General features: G+C 35.3%; 3 protein-coding genes and 1 long non-coding RNA gene across 4 annotated transcripts; 3 read left to right on the forward strand and 1 right to left on the reverse strand.

Annotated features, from left to right (window-relative positions):
* The first annotated feature begins 273 nt into the window (after positions 1 to 273).
* Positions 274 to 11,306, forward strand: LOC132069344 (uncharacterized). Its single transcript, XR_009417755.1, has 3 exons — positions 274 to 492; positions 1,076 to 1,187; positions 11,134 to 11,306. It is a non-coding gene; the product is annotated as an uncharacterized LOC132069344 (long non-coding RNA).
* On the forward strand, positions 1,620 to 5,963 carry LOC132029463 (copal-8-ol diphosphate hydratase, chloroplastic-like). Its single transcript, XM_059418721.1, has 4 exons — positions 1,620 to 1,799; positions 3,288 to 3,473; positions 4,305 to 4,420; positions 5,912 to 5,963. The coding sequence occupies exons 1-4, from the start codon at positions 1,629 to 1,631 to the stop codon at positions 5,961 to 5,963; spliced, it is 525 nt and encodes a 174-aa protein (XP_059274704.1). The 5' UTR covers positions 1,620 to 1,628.
* LOC132069343 (salviol synthase-like) lies at positions 6,557 to 7,412 on the reverse strand. The gene has a single exon (XM_059462717.1). The coding sequence runs from the start codon at positions 7,168 to 7,170 to the stop codon at positions 6,604 to 6,606; it is 567 nt and encodes a 188-aa protein (XP_059318700.1). The 5' UTR covers positions 7,171 to 7,412; the 3' UTR covers positions 6,557 to 6,603.
* Positions 11,307 to 15,493: 4,187 nt separating the features above from the next.
* Positions 15,494 to 17,197, forward strand: LOC132031721 (uncharacterized). The gene is made up of 2 exons (XM_059421648.1): positions 15,494 to 16,217; positions 16,485 to 17,197. Exons 1-2 carry the CDS (start codon positions 15,494 to 15,496, stop codon positions 17,195 to 17,197), a joined length of 1,437 nt encoding a protein of 478 aa, XP_059277631.1.
* The last annotated feature ends 760 nt before the right edge of the window (positions 17,198 to 17,957 follow it).

The raw sequence follows: 17,957 nt of genomic DNA on the forward strand, positions 1-17,957 counted from the left end.
TTTTCTTTAATTTCTGTATATTGAAAAAATATTCTCAATATTTGACTAGTATGCAGTCTTATTCTTTGAAATTTTCAATGTAGAATGCCCGACATCAACAATAATGTCTATCTTGAGGCCGCCAAATTGGATTACAACAAATGCCAAAGTCAACATCAATTTGAATGGACCATTATTCAACAGTACGTACAATTTGATATAATTGATAAAGTTCCTTCAATTGTTAATTTGAGGTGTGGGAAAAAAGACAAATTAAAGTTCAAGTTTCATATTTTAATTAGATAGGATTGAATTCTTTAGGTGGTTTACCCAGTGCAATTTTGAATACTAAGCAAAAAGGAGCTATTGGTAGCTTATTTCTTAGGTGCAGCAAGTATATTTCAAGTAGAGAGGTCAAGGGAAAGACTTAGCATGGGCTAAATCTCTTATTATAATGTGTAAGATGATTACATCTTATTTCAGTGAAGAAGCTACCATTTCTACTAAAAACAGGTTTGTGCCATGTATGTCTAGTTTTTGAATTTCTCACGCTTTCAAGCCATTGCCCGTAATTTGTTTTCGTTAATAGGACTAACAATTTGTATTTATTAATGTATAACAAGTATATAACAAGTGTATACCAAGTATATAATAAGTGTATACCAAGTATATAATAAGTGTATAACCAGTGTATAACATATAAACATTGATTATACACTTATATATAGTGAATATATTGGTTAGAATTTGTAGAAATAAAAATAATAATAAAGTTTAGGGATATAATTTATTATGGGCTTTGTTAAACTGATGCGTAGTGTAAAGATCTCAAATAAAGAAAGTTGAGTCAATCCGAACCAAGCTGCTAAATATACACAACTTTTAAAACTTAAACTTCTTGTATATGCATACATATTTCTTTTTCACAGATTTTTTTTTAAAGAATCATATCGATCTTGCAAGTAATTTTTTTACACTTACCTCTACCCTAAAAAACACAAAATATGTGAAAAATAAAAGAAATTGGAAACATCATATTTGACAAGTTGAATGTAATTTATGTTCTCCATTTTTTTCCTTTTCTTTTGATTTGCAGTAACGAAACAAGACAGATGCTTCTCAACAATCTTCTTCAGTTTTTGCACCAACTCTCAGAAGAGGCTTATGAGACTCTAGGCAAAGACATCCACCTCCAACTACACTCTGCTGTATGTATCTACCACTAATACTTATCGAATAGCTAGCTAATTATCACTAAGAAGAGAAATTAAAATAGGAATTAGCAACGAACAATTTTTATCGCTAGCAACAAAAAAAAAGTTTTAATTCTGAGTAATTTAGCGACAGATTGACTAATGACTAGCAACAAATTTTATAGATAATACTGTACTTTTTCTTGTATTGCTTTTCACTTATCCAGCAAATTAAGTATTTGATTTGTAAAGTTAAATCAATATCCTTGTATATATTTCTGCTTTAGTATTCAAAATGCATTTTCATTTGACATAAAGCAAACGAATATATCAACTAATTAACATGAGGAAGATATGTAGCTAATTGTCACTTGAAATAATGTAGCTTACTTTCTTAATGTTACTTTATTTATTCTCTGTTTTTAAATTTTTGTTATGTAGTGGGGAACGTGGTTGATGTCTATTGAAGAGGAGAAAACTGCACGTCAAGAAGAAGCCGAGTTGTTAGTGCGCACAATTAATCTTTGGGGTGGCCATCTTGTAGATGATGAGATAATAGCCAATGTAGATTACAAGAATATACCTAACATTACCAATAAAGTCTGTTACGAGCTTCAAAGTGGAAAGGTAATTAGAAATTTACACAATAACGGTCAAAAACACACCTCAATTATCACTTTTTTTTTTTTGAGTTTCATCACACTGTTATAAGTAAGGTTGAGAAAAGCTATAGCCTATCAACTATCACAGTTTTGCAAAAGCGCCAAATATTCTGAATGGCATGTGATCTACACTCTCCATTTTATATAAAAATGTTGCCAAGTGTTGTCCACGTGGATAAATAATGTCATGGCACCTACATGGAAATTAAAAAAAAAAAAAAACTAAATGTTTTAAAAAACAAACTGAAAAATAATAATTTTTGTAAAAAAAAAAATCAAAAATTATAGAAAAAAAAGTTTAAAAATGGAAAAGTTATTTTTTAAAAAAAAATAAGAAAACTGATTATTTAGTTTTCACATCTAAAAAACTTATCCATTTTTTAAATCATTTTTTTTCCTGATTTTCTAAATTTTTTGATATTTTTTAACAAAAATTATTTTTTTTTTCATTTTTTTTTAAATCCAGATTTTTTTTAAAATGCTGATTTTTTTTTAATAAAAAATATACATAAAAAATTATTATTTTTTAAGTTCCATGTAGGTGCCACCATAGCATTACTTATGCCTTGTGGAATTTTTTGAAAAATTTAGGGCTTTTTTGGAGAGTGAGTTCGCACATTTAGTTCATGTGTGTTTTTATTTAGATAGTGATAGTTTAGGTAGTTTCTCAACCTTATGATAATTTAGATATGAAACTAAAAAAAAAGTCATAGTTAGGGTGTGTTTTTGACCCTTATCTCTTGTATTTTCTGAACCTAAAATTTGGTCTTCTGATCGTTGGTACTTTTCTGTGAATTTGCATACATTTCAGCGAAAAAAAAATTGCGACGTTACTGTTAAAATGGGAAAGTTAAGCTAGAGATGAGAGATTATTCCCCTGTTACCAAGGGCGGAGCTAGGGTGCGCAAGAGGTCCATCTGAATCCCTCTAGAAAATTACACTGTATATACAAAATCAAAATTCATTTTTATGTATATATAGTAGATATTGAATTCTCAGCATGATTTCGTTGTATTCTTACTTTTTTCATATTCTAAATTCCCTTAGTGATTCTCGTACCTACACCCTTTGTCTGCTATATTAAAGTACCTTGCTCCTTAACAGGAGCAGCTCTGGCTGAATACTTTATGTAGTGTGAACAACATATTTTAATCATTTATGATGATCCCTCAAAACAAGAACCGTCTTATCACCAATGTCTTTTCTATTACGAAGATCGTCCGCTCATGAAGATTAATTATCCCGGAAATATATTTCAATGTGACAAAAAATCCTTTTATGACATTAGAAATATTTAGTGACCATATGTGATGTAATCATACCATCTTTTGTCTTTTGTGTGATATGATCATACCATCTTTCGCCTTTTGTCCTTTTTAAAATTTTTTTTTTTTAAACCAAATTCTTAGTGGTTTATTAATACTTTTGTCAAATATGATATTACATGTTATAGGTGTCTGGTATCAACGGCAACTGGAATCACAATGGAAGCTCTCACCCCAATGAGGTTGAATCGGACATGGAAGAACTTGTAAAATTAGTGTTAGATAATTCCTCGTGCGGCATAAATAAAGATATGAAGAAAACATTTTTAGCAGTGGCAAAGACCTTCTACTATACTCAGAGAGGGACCCACGTGGTAAGGAGGGAGGGCACGTGCACCCGGTAACTTTCGAAATTTTTTGATATACCTTAAAAAATTAGTATATATATGTAACTGTGTACTACTATATATACACATAAGAGCATTTGGTGCACTGGCTGAAGCCTTCACTTCCCAAAGCCCATGCCCAGCATTTGGAGCTTTTACCCCAAAAAATTAGTATGCACAAATGAGATACCCAGGATCGATCCTGCAACCATTCATATAGTTTGCACAACTTTGACCGCTGTAAGTTGGTTCAACAATACTGTTAACGTCTAGGTATTGGATCTCAGTAGTCATTGGTAGTTTAGCTAGTGTCTATGTTAAGACTTAAGATAATGGTGCCCCCGCAGTCTTCAAATCCTGGGTCCGTCTCTGAGTCTATACTGCACATGTCAGGAAGTACTCAATTTTCATATATCCAAAGTGCTCTTTGAGCTAGTTGAGTAGGTGTATTGTAATATTAATTATCAAAAAAAAAAAAAAAAACCGCATACTATTCCTCAATTTGCTGCAAAACACTTATTCTTTGCAGAGGTCCTATAAATTTTAATTCAGAATATATACACCCTTAAATAGTCACAACCAAATCTATGTTAACCGGTGATACATACTCGCTGCTGCTTGTAAATTTCATAGATTTTTAATTTTTTTAATCTTTTCCTCTTTTTCTTTCTTAGTCTATTCAATTTTTGATTTTCTTTTTCTTGGCCATTTCATTTATTTTGTTCCATTAGCCTAGATATCCCCTTTATCCGCCTCCGGCAAGAATTTTGCCTACCTTTTTATTTCTTATCCTAAGTCCATGTTGTAGATGCCTTTCAGTTGGTATTTCTTATATTATTGCCAATTAAATTGTCTGGTACTTCCTCCAAATTTAAGAGATCGAGTTTCAGTGGTGGAGGTCTCAGCGCCGGCGATGGCACTGATGAAGGAGAAAAGTATAGGAAAGATAAAGAAAAAGAAAAAGAAAAAAAATATAAAAAAAGATTTATGATAGTAAAATGAAAAAGTAAAAAAACGTATTTGATAAAAGAAAATGTTAAAATATAAATTTCTAATGTATTGGTTGCCTCTCACGCTATCTAGGAGTTTGAATACACTCGCTGTGCCACGTGGCATTTGAAGGGTGTGTTTATTTCACTTTTAAAAAATTAAACGAGGTAATAGGACCCCCACAAAGTAAGAGTGTGTTACAGCAAATTCGGGTATAGTATAGGTGTCATTTTATCCATTTTCCCTATATATAAATGCAATTTTCGTTATTATAGTGATAATTAAACTCATTTAATTTAATCAGAAAGCAAGAAAAAGTAATGATTACCTTTATTCCTTCTATTAATATAAATTACGTGAGTTTTGATGATTAACTCAACTCATGGTTCCCACGATATAAGAATGAAAGAAGTGAAATTTTTTTAACATGCCCTGTAGCCTCCCATTTATAAGTTTGTTCGATAACATATTCATAACAAAGACTCTACTAAGATACTGCTTCTCGACTCACATGACTTTAAAGCCTAAACATACTAAGTTTGTCAAGAATCCAAATCCAAGGTTGTGATAGGTTCCTACAGAGCTATATATTACTTAATAGGCTAACTCACACGGAATAAAGCTATTTTTACAAGATATACGTAAACCATACGAGATTCAAATTAAGTTTAAAAGCAGTTCTCAATAAAGTGTAAGTCTCAAAATGCAAAATAAAATCCAAAGAGCGAGGCGAATACGAAAAATATGGCTCAATTGCCGGTGAAGAGTTCTTCTTTAGCTTTCCCTACCTCACGAACCACTGTGGCGATTGTCATATCTTATTCGCTAGTCGTTGCCACTGGAATAACACAAAAATATGGGGAAAATAGTGGAGGATCAAATATTGGACGTAAATTCACAACTTCGATTCGGGTTGGATTTTGCACTCCTGTTTCTGATGCCACTTGAGCGGTTAGTAACTTTAGTTTCGAATCGGAAAATGCATACCTTTTTCTTTACTGAGGGATTGGTTATCAATATCATCAACCATAGTGTCCGTGTGTATCAGCGTGGATGGTGAAAAAAGGACGATCCGATCATTTCAGGAGACGAGGATTCTCGCGTTGTGATCACGAGCCATACCAGCCCAATCACTTAGCAAGTTACAGAGTGTGCGTCCATCTGCAATTTTGTGTGATATGCTAGCACTTATAGCTAATCCTCCGTAATTAAAATGGGTCAACATAATGACAAGTAATTAAGCTTTCCTCGTCGCGAGGTCCTTGAAGGTTACTTTCCTACCCACAGGTGTAACTTTGGAATTCTGGGCTGAATTAAACTTGCATTAACTATTTTGGTTTAACAAAATTGGCTAAGCAGATATAGAGCTGATAGATATGACAACATGTCACTCATTTAGTAGATTGATCAATGTTGAACTTCGATTCAATTTTCAGTGATATGGGCTTGGCATATAGTGTAAACATGGTTGGAGGACTAAGACCCTGAGAGGGAAGCACTTAGTACATATCTCTTAACTTTTGAAATTATCATTTTTTTTCACAAGATGTTACTCGTTTTAAACATTATGAGATGTACATGTTTTCACCACTTACGATGCTTAAACTTTTAAGTCAAATCCAATCCTTAAATTCGATGTCACATAAACATAGTCAAGCTAGTACCAACATGTGTTATCACCGAATATGTTAATAAGTAGAGGTTCTAAATGAAAACAAATCTAAGTAGAGGGCCGGGTTAGTTTGACAAATTAAAAAGTGTACAAGTTCTAAATGCAAATTTGACAAGACTACTTTGCTTGGCAGCACGATGCTTGTATTGCTCTCCCACGACCTAGTTTTCACTGTTTAGGCTGATGCTCGCCTAAAGATTCATAGTGCACTTCGATGGGAGTTACTCTTGAAGCAATAACGTGTTGATCTAGTTGCCACCGGAGCCACAAATGACTAAACTAGAAAAACAAAAAAGGAGGAAAGATTTCCTTTGAAACTATTTAAAGTTATCCAACTTGAGTTATAAGTGCACGAATAATCTAACAGTTTCCTTATGGCCAACTAATGGTACAATAATATCGCCAATCATTAATCTTTATTAGAAAGAGCAAGATACATAGATGCTTTTATTATTGTTATACAGACTTGGAGACAATAGGAGTTGCATGCATATTAAGTTCTCTTCTCACTGCCACGCCAAAGTATACCTCACTCATATCCAATTCTTCATGTTTCATCCCATTGGGCAGCTTCCAATCAAAATGGTAAAGAAAAAGAGCCAATGGAAGCTCTACATTTGCTACACCAAATGACATGCCAGGACACATCCTTCTTCTAGCTTCAAATGGTATGTACTCAAAATTATTCCCGTTGAAATCAATTGAGCTATCAAGAAATCTATCTGCTTTAAAGCACTCTGCATCATCCCAATATCTTGGATCTCTTCCAATTGTCCAAGCATTCACAATAACTTGAGTGTTTTGTGGTATTTCATAACCATCAAGTTTACATTTTTCTCTACTTACTCTTGGGAGTAACAACGGGGCAGGTGGATGTAACCTGAGTGTCTCTTTGATGACTGCTCTTAAGTATTTCAATTCATCAAAGTTTGATTCATCCACATAACCTTTCTCACTAAAAACTCTCCTGACTTTTTCTTGTGCTTTCTCTAAGGCACTTGTGTTCTTCATCATTTCTGCCATTGCTCAATCAACAGTTGTAGCTAAAGTATCTGTTCCAACATGTCCTGTTACATCATTCAAATTAGAATATGTTAGTCGTTCGAAGAAGAATTGAGTTACTCATCATTACGTTTCATTTTATATAACTTGGCTGCATGAAATTTAAGAAAGAATAGACTTTTGGTACACCCTTTAGATTTTGTGGTTTAAACATGTTGCGATATTTGTAGACATGGGGTATAAATATACCCCTCGTTATACTTTGGGTTCAAATATTCACCTCTTCGTTAAAATTATCCTTTAACTATACATACAAATATAGATATATAGAACATGACGATCTTTCTATGGCCTTATGTGAAATTCCATTTTTCTTTCTTTCCTTTTTAGCTGAAGAATAAAATGACTTTAAATTTTATCTCTTCTTTTATTTTCTTGTTATTTGTCTTGTATCTCTATAATCTCAACACGCACTCTGCATCATCCCAATATCTTGAGCAAGAAAAGCATTCTTTTCTGGAACAGAAGACATGGTTGATGATCAAAATAGACTTACATTTCTTTTTCTCTCTAACTTTTTTTTTTCTTCTACTCTATTTGTGTGTAATGATGTCCGAATGAAACAAGATTATATAATACATGAAGTGAGGTTTGGTTTTTGGCGTTTTTGAGGGATGAAGCGGTCAGGGGGTGGGTCGGGATAGGGCAGTGGTGAAATAGAATATATACGTGTTGAGATTATAGAGATACAAGACAAATAACAAAATAAATGAAGTTGGTTTTTGGCGTTTTTGAGGGATGAAGTGGTCAGGGGGTGGGTCGGGATAGGGCGGTGGTGAAAGAGAGTACGTGTTGAGATTATAGAGATACAAGACAAATAACAAAAAAGAAGAAGTTGGTTTTTGGCGTTTTTGAGGGATGAAGCGGTCTGGGGGTGGGTCGGGATAGGGCGGTGGTGAAAGAGAGTACGTGTTGAGATTATAGAGATACAAGACAAATAATAAAAAAGAAGAAGAGATAGAATTTAACGTCATTTTATAATTGACCTAAAAAGGAAAGAAAAGAAAATGGAAGTTCACATACGGCAATAGAAAGATCATCATGTTCTATATATCTATGTGTATGTATAGTTAAAGGTCATGATTGGGGGAAACAGAGAGGGAAAGAGATAGCAATCAAAGACGAAAATGAAAAAATGTAGAACTTTCTGATAAGTTTCATCAAATCAAGATCCCCTGAGTTTGTATTTTTCCAAGAGAGGAGAAGAAGGGGAGTTCTTAGCTTGTACGAATTGCCTAACTTGTTGCCACGTAACACAAACCGCAACTCCACAAGTATTTATTTAGAAAGAACTTGTTAAATACAAGCAAACAAAAATTAATTACCGGAACTGTTACTATCCGTAAACATTTTTGAGATCCGTTACCAGAAGGATCAATATCACCCGAATAGTTTAATTGAAGGTTAATAACTGTATTTGGATAACACAAGGACTTAAATCACAATATAACATTAACACAGGGATTAAAAGTGTTATATGCTGATTGATTTAACATAGTACAAGAGTTGTTAATTATTCTTTTCAGATCTGAATATAAGTCATTATCACCATGCTGTGCCTTATTTGGCATGCAAAGGTCTGGTGCATTGTTTTATTTAATTTCTGTATATAGATTCTCAATATTTGACTAGTATGTGTTTACCCGGAAAACGGTTTAGTTGAATTTGTGTTCATAGTCAAGAACACGTGGATCAAAATGATCAGTATAGCAACGTAATATGCAATTAAAATTGATTTGAACGAAATATAAGCAGAGTAAAATCTAAGAATTGCCTGAGCCTTGGTGGAGCCTAATTCTTATGACTCCGGCCAAGCTTCTCATCAGACCCTTGATGATCTCAAAATAAAGTAATAAAAGCTTAAAATGAAGTAGTTGTATAATGTTTGTTGTGTATTTCTCTAGAATTTCGTGTCCTTTACAATGAAATGATAAGCCCTATTTATACATAGGATATGGAGTACACATTCCATGAATTGTGCCCCTGCTAATAATGTGAATTAATGCCATAATATGGTAGACAATAAAGAGGACGACAATAAAGCTTATTAATGTCCCGTGGAAGGCGTAAAGCCTGATCTGTAACGGTACGACCGTTGGTCTTTCTTCCAGAGCTACTCCAACGGTCCTCCAGACCCGGTTGCCTCTCTGGAACCATCAAGCCTCTTCCGGAAGTGCAGCATGCTGACTTGTACTTGAATCATGTCTGACGACACATGTCATCACGGTATTGGTCTAGCTGTATTATACGAATTTAGCCCAATATAAAATGCAATCTTAATCTTTGAAATTTTCAATGTAGATTGCCCGACATCAACAATAATGTCAATCTTGAGGTCGCAAAACTGGATTACAACAAATGCAAAGTCAAACATCAATTTGAACGGACCATTATTCAACAATACGTATAATTTGTTATAGTTGATAAAGTTCCTTCAATTGTTAATTTGAAGTCTGGGAAAAAGACAAATTAAAGTTCAGGTTTCACATTATAACTAAATATGATTGTATTCTTTAGGTGGTTTACACAGTGCAATTTTGAACATTTTGGGATAAGCAAAAAGGAGCTATTGGTAGCTTATTTCTTAGGTGCAGCAAGTATATTTGAAGTGAAGAAGCTACCGTTTCTACTAAAAACAGGTTTGTGCTTTCTCACGCCTTCAAGCCATTGCCGTAATTAATTTTCGTTAATAGAACTAGAAGATTGTTTGTTATTAACGTATAACCAGTATATAACAAGTGCATACCAAGTATATAGCTAGTGTATAACCATTTTATAACATATACACATTGATTATACATTTACACAGTGATTATATTGGCTAAAATTTGTAGAAATACTACTACTACTACTACTAATAATAATAATAAAAATAGAGATTAGGGATAGCTACTATTTTGTTGTGGGCTTTGTTGAACTGCTGTATGTAGCGTAAAAATCTCAAATAAAGAAAGTTGAGTCAATCCGAACCAAAATGCTAAATATAGACAATTTTTAAAAGTTTTTGTATATGCGTACATATTTATTTTTCATAGATCTTTTTAAAATTTTATATCGATCTTGCTCATAAGTGCTTGCAAGTAATTTTTTTTACACTTTATAACTTTACCCTAAAAAACGCAAAAGATGTGAAAAATAAAAGAAATTGAAAATATCATATTTGAGTACAACTTCAATTTAATTTATGTTCTCCTTTTTGTTTTCGTCAGTAATGAAACAAGACAGATGCTTCTGAACAATCTTCTTCATTTTTTTTACACTTTATAACTTTACCCTAAAAAACGCAAAAGATGTGAAAAATAAAAGAAATTGAAAATATCATATTTGAGTACAACTTCAATTTAATTTATGTTCTCCTTTTTGTTTTCGTCAGTAATGAAACAAGACAGATGCTTCTGAACAATCTTCTTCAGTTTTTGCACCAATTATGAGAAGAGACTTGTGAAACCATAGGCAAAGGCATGCACCTCCAACCACTATGCTGTATGAATCTAGCACTAATTACAGTTTCAAAGAAAAAGTATCTAGCACTAATACTTATTGAATAGCTTATCACTTCACTAAGAAGAAAAATTAAAATAGGAATTAGCGATTAGCAATTTTTATTGCTAAGCAACAGAAAAATTAATTATGAGTTATTTAGCGACATATCGATTAGCAACAAATTTTATAGCTAATACTGTAATTTTTTTTGTATTGCTTTTCACTTATCCAACAAACTAATTATAGATTTATAAACTTAAACTAGTATCCTTATATTTGTTGCTGCTTTAGTATTAAATTCATTTTCATTGACACAAAATCAAACGAATAAACCAAATAATTAAAAATGAGGAAGATATGTAACTAATTTTCACCTTAAATAATGTAGCTCAATTTCTTGATGTTACTTTATTTATTCAAGGTTATTATTTTGTTATGCAGTGGGGAACGTGGTTGATGTCTGTTGGAGAGGAGAAATCTGCATGCTAAGAAGAAGCCGAGTTGTTAGTGCGCACCATTAATCTTTTTGGTGGCCATATGGTAGATGATGAGATAATATCCAGTACAGACTACAAAAATATATCTAACATTACCAATAATGTCTGTTTCAAGCTTCAAAGTCGAAAGGTAATTAGAAATTTACCCGTTTTATTCTGTCATTTTGTATTTTCTAAGCCTGAAATTGGCCTTCCGATCGTTCGTACTTTTATGACACATACATTTCAGTTACGTCAATGTAACAAAAGATTTTGCGACTTTACTATTATAATAGAAAGTTAAGCTAGAAATGACAGATTTTCCTGCTACCAAGGCGGGGCTAGGGTGCGCAAGAAGAGGGTTCATCTGAATCCGTTCAGAAAATTACATTCTATATACAAGAGAAAATTAATTTTTATGTATATAGAGTATATGTTAAATCTCGTCGTATGATTACTTTTTCATATACTAAATCCCCTTAGTAAATCCCGTACCTACGCAACCGCCTGCTATATTACAGTACCTTGCTCCTACTCCTTAACAGGGGCAGCTCTAGCTGAATAGTACTTTATGTAGAGTGAACGACATATTTTAATCATTTATGATGATCCTCAAAACAAGAGCAGTCTTATCGCCAATGTCTTTTCTATTACGAAGATCGTCCTGAAGCTTAATTATCCAGGACATATATTTCAATGTGACAAAAAAAAAAATCCATTCATGACATTACAAAAGCTTAGTGACCATATGTGATGTTAATCATATACCATGTTTTGACATTTTTTTTTGTTGCTTTTTTCCCCCCAAATTTTTAGTGGTTTATTAATACTTTTGTCAAATATGATACATGTTATTGGTGTTGTTTCGGCTCACTTTTACGCGGTGCATAAAAGCTACTAAGAGGTTGTTGCTGCTCTAAATGGATTTTAGTATTTTTAATTAGAGTTGCCACCTAATTTATTAAGGGAAATTAGGAAAACCGGATAAAAAAGGTTTATCAAGCAAGAGAAAAATTATTTTTGACAAGAGTTCGAGGTAAGGGTTCTGTTGATCCCCTAGGAAAGGTTTTAAGCACCCTAGTATTAAGGATCCGTAGAATACGGTTGACTTGCGAGCTTCAATGTGTGATTATTGTGATTATTTGCTTAAAACGTTTTCTTTCTTGCAAAATGTCATGCTTATCATAAAACTCAAAATTTCGGCAAAATATCCCCTTAGAAAAAGAGTTTTTTTGGTTTCAAAATCCGTATAAGTGTTCAACTCATTTCATTTCCGAACCAAGACACACTCGGGATTTCTTCCGAGTAGAGTCACTACTATTTTGGTCCTAATGCTATGAGTTTAGTTCTTATAAGTTTTTATTTATAAGAAAGTAAGTGGAGTAGTCTCCCTTTTATATAGTATAGATATATCAGAGTTTTATTAAGTCCCTTTAATTCATTGAAGCCCATAATCAACCGTATTATACTTTTCAAATCCATCTTATTCTCAAATTGGTCCAAGCATATTCCCATTGATTTTGTCCCTTTAAGTTGGGCTTCGGCCCAAAAATACTTTATTTCCACTGAAAAATTGTCTAAGTCCAACAGGTTTTAAAAGAGTCCAAATAACTTGATACCAAAAATCTGAATTTCTGATTCCGATTTTTTCTCCAAGTTTATCAACCTTAGTTTTTTGCAAATTTAAGTCATTTTTGGAGGTTCAAATTTTGTCTAACTTAGCGTGAGGCCCAAACAGCAAAAACAACTTCATATTTTGATTCTAAAAAAAAAAGTCCATTAACGAGCTTAAGGCCCAAAATCAATCCCTTCTTGCATTTCAAACATCTTTTGGATTATTCAAAGGGGCGGAAGGCCCAAAATTATAACCTTGCTCCATTTTTTAAAAGACTTAGCCATGTTCGAATATCCAAACCAGTTTTTAATCTTAAAAGAGGATTAAGTACCGGTTTCATGCAAGTATAAGATTAGGCGGAGTTTGAAAATTGTTTGGGCGACATTCCTAATAATACTAGGCATTTTCCTAAGTTCTAACATCTATAGGGTTCCAATATTTCACACATAGTTTACACACACATATATATATATATATAAATATATGATATATGTAAGATAAAAGGAGAAAAGGATGAGAATTGAACTGGTGGGCCTACCCAAGCCCACCAGTGACCATTTTCACCCATGGATGGACTTTCAATGCAAGTACTAGCTTCCCTTTCCTCGGACTCGATCGAGTAATAAGAGTTGGGCCTCAGGCCCAACAGATTTCGAATGGCAAGAAAATGGCCCAAGTGGCTCGTACAAGTGTCCATGCAAACACAAGGGAAGAAAGGAGATTATGGTTAGAAGGTATCTAGATCTTAGCAACTAAACTAATGAGAGTTTAACAGGGACTAGTCATAGATAAAGAGAGTTTATACTTGTGCCAAATATGCATTTCACACTTAGTGCGATAATCAAATACGAGGAAAAGAAGACAGTCCCAAATACAACTTAACAGAGGCAGAGGAGAGAATAGGCCCAAATATAAAAGACAAAACCCAATGCCATATTAAAGAAACAAATGAGAGCAAATAGGCCCAAGTTTCTACTATAGTGTTTCCAAGTCAAAGCTCAATCATACACAGAGTATACCATACTTGCATGTGTATATACCGTGTATATCGTGTATATTCATTCAGGCAATTAGCACAACACAGTTAGACTAAAACACCAACTCAAAATAACAAATACTAATGTCGGAGGCAATTTGCACACATAATTGACCTATAGGATTTAGAAAAGGCCTCAAACATCCTCGCCCACATAACAAACATTATATTGTCTGCACTCTAAATACACTTAACATATACAAACACTGAATGAGTGAGGTTCTACATATTCAGTCTAATGGACCTTCCAAATTTCAACTGTCTAGTGCCAATGTTGTTCATTTTACATGACCTCTTTCTTTGTTCTTTATTAACAAAAATCTTAGAGGGTCCCCATGGTGTATGATTCTCACATGGAGGAGCCCCAACAGCTAGGGTCCCCATGGTGTATGATTCTCACATGCTAGCAAACTGGGCATGATCCTTTTATGTCATATTACATCTTATACCCTGACAAGGTATGAGAGACTTTGCTGGTAGGGCGCAAGTACCAGACTTCATGTTGTAGGTTATATTTATGCTCTCCCTACTTAAAATGTTTTTACTCATGTCATATTTATGTATAGTCATGTTCATGACCAGGTTTTAGTTTTAGTTTCACTTCTTATCATGTTATTTCATGTCCCATGTTATTTCATTTAGTCACTTTACATACCAGTACATTCAATGTACTGACGTCTCCTTTCTATTGCCCGGGGCACTCGCATTTCATGATGCGGTGCGGATGCTGGGACGACGCATACGCTCGGTATGATTCTGCACGTATCAGCTTGTTGGTGAGCCCCATCTCCTTCGGGGTTTAGTCATTCATCTATTTCCTTATGTTAGTCATGCATTAAAGCTATGCTGGGGGCCTTGTCATAGCAAGTATGTTTTACGATCCCGGACTCGCTGATAGAGGTTTCATAGGCTATCGGTTATGTTATGTCAGATATTCAAAGTTGTTTAGCCATCTTTGGCTCGATTCATGGTATTTCCGCATTCATGTTTTAAACGAGTATTTTATTAATTATTATGACTTTATGTGTCTTCTCAAAAGCCCATCATGTTTCATGTTATATTTTGCTCATGTATGTCTCATGATGATTTAGCAAGCCATATGGTTCGCTTGATCACATGCAGTAAGGCACCGAGTGCTGTGTTTCACCCAGGCCATGGTTCAGGGCATGACAAAGCTTGGTATCAGAGCACCAGGTACAAGTGTCTTAGCGAGTCTATGAAACCGTGTCCAGTGGGGTCACTTTTATATGTGTGAGGGCCCCATACATATAAAAAGTTGACCACCAAGACATTCAGGATTTTCTCACTTCTTTCATACTCTAGATCATCCAGTTAGAGTAGTACTTTCAGGAAATCTTCTAACTCGTGCGAATTACGTATTTCAGAAAATGGCTCCAAAAAGAAGGTACACGAAGAGGAACTCGCCTACCCGGCCAAAGGGCGGCATTGATGCGGCTCGGGGAAGAAAGCTTGTTCATACTCGACAATTGCTACGGGCCCGGCGGCCCCCAAGCCCCCGCTCCTACGATTACTCCTCCTAATACTTCGGTTATGGACGTTAGGGGAGCCATCCAATTGCTCACTCAGATCGTTACTAGCTAGGCGCAGTGACAGGAAACGACTCCTAGCGTCAGTGCTAGTGGAGGATCTACTAGTTCCAGGACTCAGGAATTCATGCGGATCAAACCTCCACTGTTCACAAGGACTAAGGCAGAGGAGGATCCAAAGAACCTTATAGATGGACTGCAGAAGGTATTCCGCATTATGCATGCTACTGAGACAGAAGCAACAGAGTTTGGTGCTTTTCAGCTACAAGATGTGGCCCATATCTGGTATGAGTCATGGGAACAATCCCGAGGGGAGGATGCACTTCCTACTAATTGGGATGAGTTCGTTGATGCTTTTCTTGACCATTTCATGCCTATTAAGGTTAGGGAAGCAAAAGTGATGAAGTTCGAGAGACTAAGGCAAAATGACATGACTGTCCAGAATTATTATCTCAAGTTTGTGTCATTATCCAGATATGCTCCTCACATGGTTCCCGACTTGTGGGAGGCAATGGTTAGAAGATTTGTACTTGGGCTAAAACCCGAATTGCACAGGGATGCTAACACTGCTGCTCAAAATGACAAGATGACTATTTCTAAGATATTGGCATTTGTGCAAGGTAACGAGGCTGAACTTAAGGAAGCAGAAGCACTACAGAAACAGAAGGATAGGGAATTCAGCAAGAGGGCCAAGTCTTCAGGTAACTTTAATCAAGCTGGGGCTAGGCAGTTCTTTAAGAACAAGTTATCAGGACCCACTCTATCCACGGCTAGTTCCCCGGTCCCAAAGTTCCTGAATGATAAGAAACACAGCTTCAGGCCAACAGGTTCCTACTCTCAGGCTAGTGTGGGTTAGCAGGCCTATACTAATTCGGTTTGCAGTAAGTGTGGTAAGAGACACCCAGACGAGTGTCTTGTGGGTAAGGATGCATGTTATGGTTGTGGCCAGAGGGGCCATATTCAGAGAGATTGTTCGTCAGTTAGGCAAGGGACCAGAGGTAATGTGGCGCAGTCCACAAATTCAGCCGCTCCCCGTAATCCTCAAGCCCAGTAGGGGCGTGGAATAGCGAAGTATGGTAATACGGGCAGTGGACAGAACCGTTTGTATGCACTAACAGGTCGTCAGGGTACAGAGACCCGTGGAGATGTTGTCACAGGTATGATAATCGTCTTCACTTATGATGTTTATGCTCTCATGGACCCCGGATCCACTCTATCCTATGTAACCCCCTTTATTGCTAAGAAGTATGGGATGGAACCCGAAAAGCTGCGTGAACCCTTTGAAGTATCCACTCCAGTTGGAGAATCAGTCGTAGCTAGACGCATCTATAGGGGTTGTCTAGTTATGATCTATCACCGCAGAACCATAGCAGACTTAGTAGAGTTAGAGATGGTAGACTTTGATGTGATCATAGGCATAGATTGGTTAAAGTCATATTATGCCACGGTATGTTGTAGAACCAAAATACTGAGATTTGAGTTTCCTAATGAACCAGTTATAAAATGGGAAGGTAATTCAATAGTACCTAGGGGAAGACTTATTTCTTATTTAAAAGCCAGAAAAATGATTTCCAAGGGTTATATCTATCGCTTAGTGCGAGTCAGGTATTCAGATGCCCAAGCTCCAGCCCTCCAGTCCGTTTCAGTCTTTAATGAATTTCCAGAGGTCTTTCCAGAAGATTTTTTCGGAGTCCCTCCTGACAGGAAGATTGACTTTGGAATTGATTTACTTCCCGACACTCAGCTGATATCTATTTTGCCATACAAAATGGCTCGAGTTGAAAGAATTAAAAGTCTAGTTGAAAGACTTCTTGACAAAGGGATTTATTAGACGAGTGTCTCGCTTTTGGCGCACCGATCTTGTTTGTCTGAAAGAAAGATGGATCCTTGCGTATGTGTATAGGCTACCGTCAGTTGAACAAGGTCACCATTAAGAACAAGTATCCCCTTCGCAGAATCGATGACTTATTTGACCAACTTCAGGGTGCTCAGTGTTATTCTAAGATTGACCTCAGATCAGGCTACCATCAGTTAAAGGTTAAGGAAGTTGATATTCTTAAGACTGCTTTCAGGACCCGCTATGGGCATTTTGAATTTCTTGTCATGTCGTTTGGGTTGACAAATGCAGCAGCAGCTTTCATGGACCTTATGGACATGGTCTTCAAGCCTTATCTCGATTTATTTGTCATTGTGTTCATTGATGATATTTTGGTATATTCCCATTGTGAGGCTGAACATGCAAAACATCTCAGAATAGTGTTGCAGACAGTTGAGGATCATGAGCTTTATGCAAAATTCTCAAAGTGTGAGTTTTGGCTTAAGTCAGTGGCATTCTTAGGCCATGTAATTTCAGGCGAAGGAGTTAAAGTTGATTTTCAAAAAATTGACGCTGTTAAGAATTGGCCCAGACCCATCTCAGCATCAGGTATCAGAAGTTTCTTGGGTCTGGCAGGCTATTACAAGCATTTTGTCGAGGGATTTTCCTCTATATCGGCTCCGCTAACTAAATTGACTCAGAAGAAAGTCAAATTTCAATGGTCAAATGCATATGAGCAGAGTTTTGAAGAGTTGAAGAAGAGATTGACTTCTGC

The sequence above is a fragment of the Lycium ferocissimum genome, chromosome 9, assembly GCF_029784015.1.
Source record: "Lycium ferocissimum isolate CSIRO_LF1 chromosome 9, AGI_CSIRO_Lferr_CH_V1, whole genome shotgun sequence".
In the NCBI taxonomy this organism is placed as follows: domain Eukaryota; kingdom Viridiplantae; phylum Streptophyta; class Magnoliopsida; order Solanales; family Solanaceae; genus Lycium; species Lycium ferocissimum.

Bases quoted from the DNA above. Each gene is read 5' to 3' on its own strand.
- LOC132029463 (XM_059418721.1), top strand. From the start codon at position 1,629: ATGTCTATTGAAGAGGAGAAAACTGCACGTCAAGAAGAAGCCGAGTTG. The intron at 1,800-3,287 runs GTAATTAGAAAT...TACATGTTATAG, and splicing joins ACGAGCTTCAAAGTGGAAAG to GTGTCTGGTATCAACGGCAA. The intron at 3,474-4,304 runs GTAAGGAGGGAG...GATGCCTTTCAG, and splicing joins CTCAGAGAGGGACCCACGTG to TTGGTATTTCTTATATTATT.
- LOC132031721 (XM_059421648.1), top strand. From the start codon at position 15,494: ATGCGGATCAAACCTCCACTGTTCACAAGGACTAAGGCAGAGGAGGAT. The intron at 16,218-16,484 runs GTTAGCAGGCCT...ATGCACTAACAG, and splicing joins CTACTCTCAGGCTAGTGTGG to GTCGTCAGGGTACAGAGACC.
- LOC132069343 (XM_059462717.1), bottom strand. From the start codon at position 7,170: ATGGCAGAAATGATGAAGAACACAAGTGCCTTAGAGAAAGCACAAGAA.